The 15,961-nt window shown below is 36.7% G+C and overlaps 2 protein-coding genes across 2 annotated transcripts in view; one reads left to right on the top strand and one right to left on the bottom strand.

The window, feature by feature from the left end:
* Positions 1 to 2,416: 2,416 nt before the first annotated feature.
* On the top strand, positions 2,417 to 12,085 carry LOC147852917 (selenoprotein O). Its single transcript, XM_087332965.1, has 8 exons — positions 2,417 to 2,783; positions 3,680 to 3,789; positions 5,807 to 5,863; positions 5,943 to 6,242; positions 7,312 to 7,544; positions 10,599 to 10,905; positions 10,987 to 11,260; positions 11,606 to 12,085. The coding sequence occupies exons 1-8, from the start codon at positions 2,454 to 2,456 to the stop codon at positions 11,858 to 11,860; spliced, it is 1,866 nt and encodes a 621-aa protein (XP_087189091.1). The 5' UTR covers positions 2,417 to 2,453; the 3' UTR covers positions 11,861 to 12,085.
* A 2,254-nt stretch (positions 12,086 to 14,339) lies between these two features.
* LOC147852918 (uncharacterized) overlaps positions 14,340 to 15,961 on the bottom strand; it is a 3,916-nt gene continuing 2,294 nt past the window's right edge. The window contains exons 2-3 of the mRNA XM_087333313.1: positions 15,888 to 15,955; positions 14,340 to 15,514 (exon numbers count right to left, since the gene is read on the bottom strand). Coding sequence (XP_087189439.1) covers positions 14,473 to 15,514; positions 15,888 to 15,955 — 1,110 coding nt within the window. The 3' untranslated portion in view covers positions 14,340 to 14,472. The remainder of the gene's footprint in view (positions 15,515 to 15,887; positions 15,956 to 15,961) is intronic.

The raw sequence follows: 15,961 nt of genomic DNA on the forward strand, positions 1-15,961 counted from the left end.
AAGTTGTTGTTTGACTTATCGTGCACATGTGTTGCTTATCATCAAAGACGAAATTAGCGACTGTCATGGGGTGGTACTTCAACTCCAATTACCATCAAATAAATGGACTAGAGTCTAGTATGGTATATTGAGGTGGTTTACAACTTGTATATATGAATTAAAAACTACCCTTGTTAAACATTGGGAATTTCATGTGGATGGAACTTATGGAAATCAAGCTTAGAAAAGACAATCCCCCTTTACCATGAACAAAACACATGAGATATCTATATTTTTTATCACGTAGTCTTACAATACAATGGGTTTGCTATGAGAGTCTTCATCAATGTACAACAAACCTTTCACCGTGGCATGAATATTAAATTGTATGTCATTAAAACGTGAAACTTCACTTATAGGGTACATTGATAATTTGTACGTGCTTGAGATTGTTGGCATTGTGGTGGAAAAAAAGCTTGAAATGTCGGGGTAAGGGAGTTATAGAATGTATGAGATGAAAGGATTATTTTTGATAATGTAAAAATGAACTTTTTATCATAACACAAATACACCCCAAAAAATCGTATCCATCATAAAGAGAATATACATACGACTTTTAACGAGACGCTTAAAACAACCAACATCTTGGCTAATTTTCGTTTGCAAGAACACAAAAGCTAGAAGGTGTGAAACAAGAATGGCCATTTAGCACGATGATATTAATATTAAAATTTAAAATGGGACACGAGGCTAATAGAACGTGGAAATGAGATTAGAGAGACTCAGAGTGAGTGTTGATATTTGGTTGTATGTTTTTTGCATCATGATGTTTTTAAATACACAAAAGTAGAGTTATGGATCTCATCATTATGTTTCCTAGAAGCTAGCATTTTATTATATTGCTTACAACTTCCTCCATCTAGATTCTAAATAGATGATGCTTATGTCTCTTTTCACATAGTAGTTGGCATTCTATTATTTTGCTTACAACATCTTCCATCTCAGTAGATGATGTTTGTCTCTTGATTTGATTACACACAACCATGGATGCTACATGTCTTCTAATGATCAACCAATACTCAATGAGTTGTGCTATTTCTATGTTCTCAACTCTAGTGTAGAAATGGTTAAAAGCTAGTTTATACATAGGCTTATAGAACTTGTGCATAAACTTAAGGAGCATGATTCTTGTGAGCATGCCATAACCTTAGGGAGCTATAACGTTTCATGGTTTATAAATGACTATGTGAATGTATTCAAATATGGAAGTAGACCTGCCATTACATGGTGTGTAAAGGCTTGTAGTCAATACAACATGAATGGTGGTGCTCTTGGTGACTTTTAAGGCACAAGCAGTTTTGCTATCTTTATGAGCCTTGAAATGCTTGCAATGATGTTTAGGGCTAAATGTTGCAGCTTGTGTTCATGCCTATGATCATCTGCAAACAAACAGACAAGCCGATCTCTATAGCCTTACATACTCCACAAGGTGAAACGGTTATATCAAATATGAAAAGGCACCTTCTGCACCCCCCGGTCTGGGGACCAAGACGAACCTATCAGTAGAAGTTTTGCCCATACTCTTCACTCTACGAAAGTAAGGTGGAAGGGTTTGTATTTCGAGCCAAACATTCCCATGGGGCAGGCGGTTATTTGACAACGGAAGTCATGCACCGGGGCTCCATTTGGGCATTTCGTGAGTTCGGGACTTGGGAAGGTCCAAGGGGTTGCTTTACGATGCCGCACTAACACACTACTCTTGGACTTACAACAAATGGATCGAAGGTGAGAAGCCAAGTGAAGACTGAGTACATATGTATATAATACGAACTGGATGATGGCCACCATTTCACACTTGAATCTCCTCCATGGGCATCATGACCTTCTCCTCTCTTCTCCTTCACACACACACACACACACACACACACACACACACACACACATTCTTTCTGATCCAAATTTGACGGTGCAGATCGCACGCGCCTTCCTTTGAGCAACTTGCACCGTTTGTGGCCGTGATTCCCTCGCCAACCCTCTTTATGATTTGTGTCATAATAGACACGTTGGACACATACACATACACATACACATACACATACACATACACATACACATACACATACACATACACATACACATACACATTACACATACACATACACATACACATTACACATACACACACACACACACACACATACACATACACATACACATACACATACACATTACACATTACACATACACATACACATACACATACACATACACATACACATACACATACACATACACATACACATACACATACACATACACATACACATACACATACACATACACATACACATACACATACAGACAGACAGACAGAACAGAACAGAGCAGAAAGCGAAATCCTCTTTTGCTGAGTAGATTTAGCTATAGCTAGAATAGATCTACTCGAAAAATGATCGCCCACCTCAACCATTGCTATGGCTGCTCTTAACTCATGGATTGCGGCAGCCACCGCCCTCCGCCATAGCCATCCTCCACGCTTTCTTCTTCTTCCTCTCCCTCCTCCCTTTCCTTTTCACTCTCCTTCTCTTTCTTCTTCTCGCCACTATATCAGGCCATTGACCATGTCCCTCACAACAGACTCTTCACAGACCTCGTCTGCTGCTATTGGTACCTCCATGACTCCTTCTCAAACTCCACCTTCTTCTTCTTCTGTGCAGAGGATTAAGCTTGAAGATATCAATTGGGATCATTCCTTTGTTCGTGAACTACCGGGAGATTCGAGAGAAGGTGGTCCTGTGAGACAGGTTATTTTAGACCCTAATCTATTATTTTATCTTTTGTCTATTTTTCCTTCTACTTTATTGTGGTTAGATCTATCCCTTCCACATATTGTGTGTTTTCTTCGTCAATAACATTACGTCAATAACATTAAGGTATACAGCCATGCCCCATGAAGATCCATTGATATTGCTTTTACTAGAAACATGCCACTTTCCAGTACCTTTTGATAAACGAGAAAAATCTTCATATCGGGTTAAATAGAAACATAACATGTGTATTAATTAATTTAGAAATGGCTAATTTTGGTGACATACACAATCCATTCATTCTTTAGAGCTAGACATATCATGGAATCTAAACCATGTAGGAACTCAAGACTTCTTCCGCAATCAATATAGTTGATGAATATACTGTCACTTAACCAATATATTCCAATGAATATATCATTGAATAACAAATATAGGTGATGAATTTTACAATTGGTTAACCAAAGCAAAAAAGGCAGTAGTTGAGCATGCTGTTTATTAACCAATATAGTTGCTTAATTCATCATTGCCTACTTAATGTAGGTGATGAATATACAATTGGTTAACCATGGCCTTCGGTAAATATATGACTTGCTACTTAATATAGGTGATGAATATAGAATTGGAATGGAATACACTTCTAGATGAAATCATTGTCGCAATAAATGTGTGATGTAAAACTTTGTTATTTCTTTGTATGTACTGTGAAGGGATAAAAGGGAAGTTCATTAGGAGTGTGTTCATGGTATGTACTTTCTTTCCAACAATGCAAGCATGTGATAGATTTATATAATGATCCTTTCATACATGTTAATGCTACTCTGGCATATTCATGACCATCATGTGATTCTTATTTTGAAAGAAAATTGGATATTTCGTTTTTCAATAATCAGGTTTTACATTCTTGTTATACAAAAGTTACACCTTCAGTAGCAGTGGACAACCCAGAACTTGTAGCATGGTCAAAAAGTTGTGCTGAGTTGCTTGATCTGGATTTAAAACAGTAAGTTTTCTAGACTATCTTTATGTCATGTGTTTTATCACACTCGCTCAAATTTCCAAAGAAATGTTCATTGACCCACAATCCCTTACCATGTCAATTAGCTTGCCTAATCTCTTAAACTGAGGACATATTGTGATTTTTCATCTCATGCTTTTAAACTTCTAGAAGACATATGCACATTGTAATTCTTTAACATGCTCATTAAACCATAAAAAAGGATGCTATTCTCTAGGCTCGATCAGTGTCTGTAAATTGTGATTGGTTTGTTGAACACAGTGGATGTTTATCACAGAGTATAATGACTCGATGAATAATATGGTCTTACCTGATCTAAGAATGAAGAAATCAGTGGTGTGGCTAAATCAAGTCACACTTTCTCAGCTTATTTATCAGTCATGTTAATAATCCACATCCACATGTCCAATTTTATCTTCTTATCCTTCAATCTATTTTTGTTGATTAGAATGAAAGAGTGTATAAAAATTCAGGAACTGTCTCTTTGATATGTTATTTTTGTTCTTACCTTATGCTGGTCCAGATAACACCACGTATTTGATTTTTGCTTGTTTCTTTGGAAATCTTGAGATTGTGCAAGTTGACATTGGATGATCAATGTGAAATGGCAAATGGGCGACGTGCCCTAGATCGGATGAGTTAAAAGCCAATAAGCCCCAAGGTTGGTATGCAGTGGGGACAGATAAGAGTGAATTTCTATGTGGGTGTCCTGTTATAAAGTCGTGCTGCTTCCACCCAGAGCTAAAGTTGCTTTCGAATTAGGAGTTAGGCCCTGAAAAAGTCATTTAGAAGTCATGAGAGTGTGAAAAAAGATCCTTTTTGAAGAAGCAACACTTGGCCACACAATCAAGATTTGCCTTATTCAAACAAACCTCTTTTGATGCAGAACTTGAAACAAAATTTTAGAGATAATGAATAATCATTTTAGAGTGCTAAAATCTGTAGGTTTCATAGCTAATTTGCTCTCCTTTTACTCTCCTTACCGAAGAGTAACTTGGAATTTCTATATATTTGTTTTAGATTTAAAAATAGGCTTAAACAGCTGGTTATGTTTTTAGGGTTTGTGCTCTATCTTAATCTATCCTCTTGTGTTAATAGTCAATCAGAAATATTGACAGGGGTCTCAGTGTTTAGGCCTTAGGGCTAATGAGGTGTGAAATTAAGGCTTCAAACGTTATGGAGGTATTATTTCTTTTATATAAGATTTCTCTGTGGTGGGCTCTAACTATGTTGGTTGTTCAAGTAATGTTTTATTGTCCTCTGGAAGTTCCACAGGCCCAGTTTCTAAAGCACCACCCAATGACTCTGAAATCAGTGTCTGAAAGGTCTGATAATAATATGATTTGGATGATGTGCCTACATAACTCTGAGATGTGGGGTACGTTTTGGCTGTACACAATAGTGAAAAATGCATATATGTAGAAAATCAGTTCCAAGTATCATACATCTCATAGAATATCTCCACACTTGTTTCCCTTAAACTCTATGCTTGGTTAGTGTATGTTGTATAGGTTGTGATACATTGTCTTTGAAGTCTGAGGGCTGAATGGGGAAGACAATTGTCAACTACTGAAATAAATATATGCCACAACTGAAAGTTGATAATTCTTCCACGACTGGATGACATAGAAAATGGTCTGGATTGAAATCTTGACTCATTCAGCCATGTGCAGGTCGACTTACAAAGCTCAAACCAGATGACAAAAATCCTCTCTTGGGGTCCCTGGATCAAACGGAAAACTTTTCAAAAGAAATACTGACCTGCCAGACCAGTTGATAAGTTTTATTTCGATCTTTGTATCATAGCTAGTACACCATGCTTTTAGCATTTGTCTTCAATATATGTAAACCTCACACCTTTGAGGATCTAAAATCACTATAACTGTGACTATGGATGCTTTATATGTTGTATATAAGTATCCTTGAACATAAGCATATTGACATTAGAATACTTTATGGCTTCTAAATGTACATACTCTCATCTAAACTGATGTGTGTTCAGGTTTGAAAGGACAGATTTTCCCCTATTGTTTTCAGGTGCTGTACAGTTGAAAGGAAGGTAAGACGTGATGCAATACCTTCAGGATTAAAGAGTATCTTAACTTTAAATCATAATAATAGACATATTGTTGGTGTAGTTTGTCATATGCTCAATGCTATGGAGGCCATCAATTTGGTTTCTGGGCAGGCCAGCTTGGAGATGGAAGAGCAATTACTTTAGGTGAATTTCTAAATAAAAAAGGGGAACGATGGGAGCTACAGCTAAAGGGTGCAGGCAGGACTCCTTACAGTCGCTCAGCTGATGGCCTTGCTGTTCTTCGCAGTAGTATAAGAGAATTCTTATGCAGTGAGGCCATGCATTTCCTTGGAATTCCAACCACTCGTGCTCTTTGTATTGTGACTACAGGGAAAGGAGTCATACGAGATATGTTCTATGAGTAAGTAAGCTTTTATTATCATCAGTCAACTTGTATTCATTAAATATGCTTTGCATTACTGCATTAAAAAGTATATAATCAACTTACATCAAGACTTTGATATGTTAAAATATTAGAGAGCTATTGGAGGAAATAAAAGGATAACATGCACATGAAACTTTACAGTTTGTTTACAGTATGCAACATTGGGAAGGCTGTTAGATCTTCTACATAACTGTTAGATATAGCTAATAACAGTTCAATCTGTTTGGATTATTTCTATAAAGACTGAACTAATCACATTCCTTCATATATATTGTGAATCCATTGATGGAATGGGTTTAGAGTGAGAATAGCTAATCCCACCATGACTAACGCAAAGGATATATGGATCACTAAAGGATCAAGCATCCAGCTTAGCAGGAGCCCATAATCTATTTTATTGAACTGAATCACTCTGTCAAAGAGTCTGTATGATCAAGGAAAGATTATACTCTAGCAAAGATAGACTTCATTCTTTCTCTTACTCCTGTCCCTCGACAGTGTTCAAGGGTTGATCACATTTGCTCTACCTCTCCCATAATTTATATTCATTCTGTACATTATATTTCTGCATTATGTATAATTTGATCACTGCCTAGTTACGTAGAGCAGCTACCTAGTTTAGGGACAATCTAAATTTTCTTTATTTTACCGGATATTTCATGGATGTAACTTTTGGTCTTACATGTCTTTGGCCTTTTGAAGATGCGATTATATAAAGGAACTTATAGAGGAAAATAAAGTGTTAAAGCATTGCATTTATATGTAATGTTGTGCATAACTTGAAATCCCTTATACATGGTCTTAATCTATTTGAGTTTTAAGTGATGTTCCTGATTATATATCTGAAACAGCTCTTCAGTATCTAGAGACAATATTTTATTTTTTACCTCTTACTTTTAGTTCAATTCTTTTCTGCTTCTCTACCTGCAAATATTTGGTCAGCACTCAATTCTTGCTCGTGACTAGTGTTCTTTTGTATATTATTTTTGCACAAAATCATTTATATTGGCTACCTTATTTATAAACTCTTTTTTCTATCTTGTAGTGGAAATCCCAAAGAGGAACCAGGAGCAGTGGTCTGTCGCATGGCCCAATCATTTGTTAGGATTGGTAGTTTCCAGATTCATGCATCAAGAAGAGAGGAAGATTTAGAGATTGTTCGCACATTAGCAGATTATGTAATTCGGCATCATTTTCAACAGTTCAACAATTTACCCACAGAGCTGCAAACAGCATCAGAGGACATTAAACTTCTGCCAGAGAAGAACAAATATTTAGGTATCATTATTCTTTCTACCTTTGCATCAATCAGACAATTTTATACATTTTTTAGAGTGCTTCCACGTTGTGTTTTAGTCATTTGTAACTTTCTTTTGTCTGTAAAACAATCTCTACATCTGGCATTCAGATGTCAACCCTTGCACATACTTAAAGAAACCTGCAATTGTGAGTTGTGATTCCAAAATTCTAGGATGATGAAGGGGATCTTTGGTTGACACCTTTCCTTTTTTCTTGCTTAATAGTGTGTTAACTCCTTTGCTATCGTATATTTTTGTTTACATGCATTAAAGGTTTATTTTGACGATTCAATCTTGCACTCCATGATACATCTCTTAGCATGCGTAGTAGGTAGCAAGATGGAGAAAACCTGGAAGAGTAGGGTATTACTGATTTCCGCAGGTTCTATATGATTGTATACATCAAGTGTAACCCAAGGAACATGGGACTGCATTTGTTTAACTGCTGATGCATTTAGCACGTCTATGCCCAAACACTTATCCTTAGGATGCATGTTTCATAGCATGCTATACTTGGTTAATAGATAGTCCCTGGGTTCCTGGGGTAGTGATGAACACTTAATTTTCTGGCGTAAATCTGCACTTGAGCTCTAATGATGTAGACGGGAATGCCATAAGTTTTGGTATTGTGATGATGTGGTAGATAAGCCATCATTTTTCAAGCTAAATGAATATTTATATGTCCCCTGCTTTTGTTTTTGGACGCTCCTCTTGGATGTCTTCAGCAAGGCCCCAAATGTGGAAAGTATAATCTCAACCATAAATAAGGAAGAATATTGAACTGCTTCCCAGCCGTAGGCTTTTATCATGTGTTCCAGATCATGCATAAGCTGTCATCAGGCATTGACTCCATGGACATTAGGATCTCCAAGCCTAAAGTCGCATGTCTACATCTTCTAGGGACTTACATTGGCAGATGAAAATGAAGTTGTATATATGGGATTGTAAGGTTGAACTATTTGATCAATCTTCATGCATACACAACATATTGATAAAAATGAAGTTGCAAATCTCAGTATGAAACTCAACTTAGGGCTTTTATAAGCTGAATCTATATCAATCGCATATAAGCCAAATTTCCAATGGTGATTTTAAGAGGCAAAATAGTAGAAGTGCGACAGTGTTTACAACTGCTATTCTTGGAGAAACAGAGTACTGTTTATCTCCGTGAGGTGCCAACTTTGGTGATAAAACCTAAGATTTGAGTTCAATGGATATTCAAATAGGTAATTCAAAGTGTACCTTGAATGCATCCAACAGAGTAGAGCAAGCCCCTGTCACTAAATTTTGGAGTAAGCATGATAGCAATATGTTAGATAGTCTAACCCTGAGATTTAATTTGCTTTTAGAATTGCATATGAATTGCTGGGAGGAAAGTAAACGTTAGAGATTTTTAAATGTTAAAATTTCCAACAAGAAATAGGGCAAATTTAAAATAGAGTCTAAGCCTCATTTCCATGAGAAATCAATTTAGTAGATCAGAAGTATCTAAGAATGCATCAAAGAGAAGATGACTGAGCCTTTATTCAATTGCAGGGCGCATCTATCTCCTAGCATAGTTGTTCGTCCCTTAGATTTTTGAAATTATATATGGAACATAAAAAATATAAAAACTAGTGCCAAACTCCATAACTGTATAGTACTAAAAATACATGAAACTGTAGCGTATTTACATAGGCTCTTAAATATGGATCCTATAAAACAAAGTACATGGTCACAACACTATAACAACTCATGAGTTGTCAAGAACAAAAAGAGTAGAATTTTTTTGAAAGGATTTCATCTGCCATAAGTCGAATGCAAGCTAGTCATTGTATTTACTATGCCTGTCAAGGGGTTAGTTCTCCATTAACAATGAATCTTGCTAGATCTAGGCAGTATAAGGCGTCAGCAAATTTCCTATTCTAACCCTGGTATAGAGAATCATGTCTACTTGTCACAATTAGATGGAGATATATATTCGAAATGATATGGACAATGACGTTTCCACTGATATGGAAAATTTTATCATATACTGTTCTTACTGGATGTAGAAATAAAGAAAGAAAGAAATATATATTAACGTCTTTTAAGAGGCCAAAATGGCCTATAAATCCAAACAGGAGATTACATCTAGAGTGTTATCTTGTCTTTGAGAACAACAAATCAAAATAAAATAAATATTACGAAGTAAATATAAACGTAAATAAGATAAAAAGAGACTAAAAAATCTTGGTTTTCAGCACATGTAAGATTCTCAAGCTAGATATATTATAACTTTTTTCTTTGAAAGATCTCTAGCATAGGTTGATCCAGAATGGAGAGGTTTCCAAAGCGAGGGAAGCACTTGCGATGATGGGAGATAATGGCCTTTATCTGTTGATGACAAATGTGGTGAGATTGTAGTCCGTGGGGCTGGGGCCAACGTGCACCAAAAATTGCTATTGCCCTATCTATTGTAACCCCTTTGTTATGTCCTGATCGGGAGCCCATTTGTGTTTGATTGGCTTGTAGCATTAGGAGTGATGGGGCTAAAGAAAGTTGTGATTGTTCTTTGAGGATGAGTTCGTGTGGCTGTACTATTGTCTTTCAACAACTTTTCGCGATGTCTCTTGAGTCCTAGCAAGAAAAGTCTTAGGCACTGATTGTCCTCGTACTGTGAGTAGCAACTTATCTATGCCCTGAAGAAATTAGTCTTGAACTGTTGGCTGTGATACATTACTATGTATGAAGGGTAATGTGTGGGGTGCCATATAACAGTCATATTCTCAGTTTTGAAGGAATCTTGTTGAATGCCCATGTATACAGCCTGGCAATTTAAATGCATTTTCACTTCATCGAACATACATCAATATCTAGTCTTTCTCATCTTTTGCTTGTCATACAAAATCCCGATTTGTTTTTCAATCTTCTGTAGCTCGTTTTACTAAGTTTTGCATCACTTTTACATGTCCTGTCATTTATTTGCCAAGATCATATGGCTTCAGAGGTTCATTTTCAAGCAGTTAGTCATGTCTAAATGATTTCAAGTTAACAATAGCTCATTCTTGTGCAGCTTGGTTTATTGAGGTAGCAGAACGGACAGCTACCCTGGTTGCCAAGTGGCAGGGTGTTGGATTCACACATGGCGTTCTGAATACAGACAACATGAGTGTCCTTGGACTCACCATTGATTATGGTCCCTTTGGATTTTTGGATGCATTTGATCCCAAATATACTCCAAACACAACAGATCTGCCAGGCAGAAGATATTGTTTTGCGAATCAACCTGACATTGGGTTATGGAATCTCATGCAATTTGCAACCACTCTAACAGAAGGAAAACTCATTTCGGAGGAGGAAGCTCAGTTCGGACTTGATAGGTATGCCTTTGATTGTTTATGTATGGTTTGTGTATACTTGTCTTACAGAGCAAATGACAAATTTCAATATAATCCTTGCAGATATGGGGATAAGTTTATGGCTGAGTATAAACATTTGATGAGTAAAAAACTTGGACTGAAGGAGTACAATCGGGAGCTCATCAATACACTTCTAAGTAACATGGCCTTCGACAAAGTGGACTATACAAACTGCTTCCGTGCACTAGGAAATGTTAAGACATCTGATAATATCTTGGAAGAGGAGCTTCTCAAGCCAATTAAAGGTGTTCTTTTAGAGACAAGCAAGGAACGAAGGAATGCTTGGATTAATTGGATGAAGCTGTATACAGAGCAGGTTAGAACCTGAGTCACTTTCTTTTAGCTTGATTGTAATGAATATTGACGAAATTGCGAAGTTACTGATATGCAAGAGTCTAATAAGACATTGAAACCACAGATGTCTTGGGTGTAAAGATAATTAAAATAAAACATCATTCATTTGTGGAGTCAAATTAGGTTAGAGATATTCACTTTTTGATGGCCATCTAATTGGATATGGTTTGGATAATCACGTCATGAAATACACCTCAGGCTACCTGAATTACTTAATGTTCATATTTTAAATATTGACTGCTTGTTATGATCCTTATGGTTGACTTACCTGACTGAGGAAAGTTTTCCATTTTCCCCTTTTTTATAGCTGGTTGCGGAAGGTGTGTCTGATGAGGTGAGAAAGGCAAACATGGACTCTGTAAATCCGAAGTACATCCTACGCAATTATCTTTGCCAAATGGCAATTGATGCCGCTGAGCAGGGAGACTTCAATGAAATCAAGAGGCTACTTAAGGTGATGGAAACCCCATACACTGAGCAAGAAGGGATGGAGAAATATGCACGGCTTCCACCTGCATGGGCATATCGTCCAGGGGTGTGTATGCTGTCTTGTTCATCATAAAGGGGTGCAACAAGTCACACTGCGATGCTTGAATGTATAGATGTATAATTGTTTTCTGTGGCATAATTGAGCTGGTGCACACGGTGAGAACAGCAAATAAAGGATCATGCCATGGCAGCATACATATGATGCTTGAATGCTCTTTTCTTAGGAGTGTTTGAAAATCAAATGTGTATATGTAACTTAAATCCCATTTTAGAAGTATAGTTGCCGATTCGGTGATCATCTTTCATGTTATAGGTGGCTAGTCTAGTTCGAAAAACAATGTGACACTGATTGAATCTGATCACTACATGTGAACTTTAATGTGTTCAATATCTGGACATAGTACCAAAATTGTGTACTAGATAGAAGGTGATGTGTTGATATGTAACTTAAATCCCATTTTAGAAGTATAGTTGCCGATTCGGTGATCATCTTTCATGTTATAGGTGGCTAGTCTAGTTCGAAAAACAATGTGACACTGATTGAATCTGATCACTACATGTGAACTTTAATGTGTTCAATATCTGGACATAGTACCAAAATTGTGTACTAGATAGAAGGTGATGTGTTGATATGTAACTTAAATCCCATTTTAGAAGTATAGTTGCTGATTCGGTGATCATCTTTCATGTTATAGGTGGCTAGTCTAGTTCGAAAAACAATGTGACACTGATTGAATCTGATCACTACATGTGAACTTTAATGTGTTAAATATCTAGGCATAGTACCAAAATTGTGTACTAGATAGAAGGTGATGTGTAACACATCACCTTCTATCTAGTACACAATTTTGTAGGAGCACGTGCCTAATTGTATGTTGCACCTGCCAAGAGCAAATAAGAGAAGGAGAAGTGAGTTGGTATAAATACCAAATGAGACCGTCAATTTCGAATTTAAAAATAGAGTATTCACACGTGCTCCTACAAAATAGGTTTAAAACATGACCTTACATGTTGGATATCTTGACTGTCTAGATATAATATTCTATGACTGACCTAAATGTCTTGTATATTTTGTTTAGATATAATGTTCTATGACTTGGCCTAAATGTCTTGGATATTTTGTTTACATTTCCTTACAGCTGATTAAATGCTGTGTAAGTCTATTTGCATGGACCACATTTAGGATGGAAACTGTTTTCTTTCTATGTGATTTAATTGCAAAAGTCTTGGATATTTAGTTTGCATTTCCTTAGAGCTGATTAAGTGCTGTGTACGTCTATTGCATGAACCACATTTTGGGTGGAAACTGTTTTCCTTCTGTATAGTTTAATTGCATCTAATATAAATATCTCTGAGATTTACTGACCATTTTGTTTCCATTTATTTTTCTATTAATATCTTCTCATATTTAGTGGTTGCCTTGTATATAATATATATATATATATATATATATATATATATATATACATATGAACTAAAAAAAACGAAAGTCTTATATTGGTCAGTTATTGCTCATAAATTTATCTATTCTTTTTAGTGACAATTGAAAGTTAGTTAGTATGAGATGCGTGTATGAAGAAATATGGCTTGTCATTTTTGACATACATGCATGTAAGTTTTATTATTATTGGAAATGAACAATCCTTTATTTTAAGGATTTTAACTAGTTTAAGTTCCATGTAGAAGCACAGTTCTATTGATTGTTTATATCTTTTCATTTTGTAAATGATAGTTTCAACATGTTCATAATTATACTGCCAATTGGACCATGCCAATGTTAGCTTAGAAATAACAGTAATGAAATTGAATATCCTTATCTATTATAATTTGTATCAGATAAACTTTGACACTAAATATAAGGGAAGCCTGAAACAACTAAAATGGTTTGCCTTGCAGAAATTAGTTGAAGTATCCTTATCTACTGTTATTTGGGTATGACCACACAGTCAAGAATTCACGATGTAGGCTTAGATATTCCTCCAACAGGGTATATCTCTGTGAAAGCTTAAATATTGAGATAACAGTTACTCAAATCACTCTCTATCAGAATGGGTGAGAAAGCATCATCTCTAGTGCCAAAGATCATATATAATCCTAGAACATGGGACCAATTAAAGCGCGTAGGATGTACAGATAAATCAGGTTTGCACACATTGTAAGGCATAGGCAACTGTCAACTGATGAAGAGCTGTAAACACCTTGTTGAAGAGGTGGACAGTTCTAACTTAAGTAAAGGGTGCTGAGTTTTTGTTTGTTACACATTCAACACTTCTATGTTTACATCTTCCTTTGTGTACTCTCTCTCTCTCTCTCTCTCTCTCTCATCTGTGTCTTCTCATAGTTGTTTCTGTCATACCAGGCGCTCTAGCATTCTCTTAGGGATTTTCATCAGATAAATAGCAATATACATACATAGTCTGTAAATATCTGTATTCTTGCCTTTTGTACCTACAGTATTGGGCAATCATAGTTCTTAAACATCTGCTGCCTTTTTACTTCACTTAATATCACAACAATCGCACATCTCCTTTACTAAAATGTGCACCTCGATATATACATGACAAAATTTTTTCTTTTGGTGGTTCACACATGACGTACATTTTAGAATACATTGTCTACATCTGTGCATCGAGGAGATACTTGCATCATTAGTATACATTTACAAAGAATCATAATTTGGCACGTTTACCTTGTCTTTAGCATGTCTTTCCATTTGCTGCCACTACCATTAACTCGGGACGATATACTCCAAAGAGATTCACCCTTGTTTACCTTCACTTTTGAAGGAGCTGTAGGGGCTTTAGAGGACTTGGATGTGAGCAATGGATGATGGGTCTTTGTGTTCTTCGACATCCCATTGGCTAGTAACCATCTAGAACCTGTTTGTTGCTGCTTTTCATTACCCCATACTATCTTCTTCCTCGTCTGCTTCTCCTCCTCTTCATCTTCAGGTGCTTTTAGACCTGCCATATGCACACCAATCATCTTGAACTGAGGAATAACTTCCTCTTTCCTACTTTCAGCTTCTTCATCTTCTTCAGTATTTCCTTTCAATGAAACATTCCTTCCCACCTTCAGTTTGGGTGGTTTAACCATTCGTTCAGCCTGAACAAATGCCATCATTGGCACACCGACAGCTTCGTTGTTTTTTAAAGGATCTCGTAGTTGCACTAGCATCGCTATGGTAACTGTATTCCCCATACATCCCCATCTTGCTTTGGCATTCTCTTTTCTCTTCTTTTTATCTTCATTGGCAACAAGTGCGAGCTCTTGGTGATTTGCATGATGAGCAGCCATTATTGCCATAGTGTCTTTGTTCATGTCAACTTCATCATATAATCCGGCATCCAGAAGCATCCATTCATCCAAACCAATTGCCATATCCATCAATCCATTGTTACCACCTTCACTAGAAGAAGTTTGAGTCAATGCTTTTGAGCCTTTATGCAAATGGACGCCTGTTACACCTTTTACAGTATGTGGCATATCCTTCCCATCAAATTGATCATCCAATGAAAATGCACTGAGAGTATAAGAAGCCTCGTCTTCTTCAACGTTTGATTGGACTTTCAATCCATCCATGGCTAAAGCTTCGATTTGCTGCATAGCCATAGGTGCAAGGTCTTCCAAGGATAAAAACTCACCCATCATATTCTGTGACTTTTGAGCATTCCAATTCAGTTCTTTTCCACTAATTGCCCCTAAAGGTCCTTCTAAGGCCCTACGCCTGTCATCCAAGAAATGAAGAATATATTCAACATTTACAAACTAAAGTGAGAAGAGATGTAAAACAATCTACACAATTCAGGGAGGATACCAAAACCTACTCTAACAAATGCAACTCTTCTGTCGAAGGCCAGAAAATTTTACTTGGTGAGCTTCTCTGCATGAACAACTTACCAAAACTAGTTCCTAAATGGGGTTAGACACATTTACAACCCAGGATTTAGGGTGCTATTCATTTGAGCCCGTCTCCCATAAACCACTCATGTGGCTTCTCACACTCTTGCAGGCTATGGATAACCTTGTTTACTCCATTCTCTCGGTTTATACAAACCTTCAACACTTAAATAAAGAAAATTGTTCCAAAGAATCTATACCTAGATTTTGCAGCTGCCATTCCCTCAGTAGCGACATGCTCTACTGGCCGGCCGGCAATATCTTCCAAGGGCAT

The sequence above is a fragment of the Azolla caroliniana genome, unplaced genomic scaffold (assembly GCF_043228905.1).
Source record: "Azolla caroliniana isolate FFs.n. ecotype wild unplaced genomic scaffold, voAzoCaro1.0.p SCAF_17, whole genome shotgun sequence".
NCBI classification, from domain to species: domain Eukaryota; kingdom Viridiplantae; phylum Streptophyta; class Polypodiopsida; order Salviniales; family Salviniaceae; genus Azolla; species Azolla caroliniana.

Bases quoted from the DNA above. Each gene is read 5' to 3' on its own strand.
- LOC147852917 (XM_087332965.1), top strand. From the start codon at position 2,454: ATGGCTGCTCTTAACTCATGGATTGCGGCAGCCACCGCCCTCCGCCAT. The intron at 6,243-7,311 runs GTAAGTAAGCTT...TCTATCTTGTAG, and splicing joins ATACGAGATATGTTCTATGA to TGGAAATCCCAAAGAGGAAC. The intron at 11,261-11,605 runs GTTAGAACCTGA...CCTTTTTTATAG, and splicing joins TGAAGCTGTATACAGAGCAG to CTGGTTGCGGAAGGTGTGTC.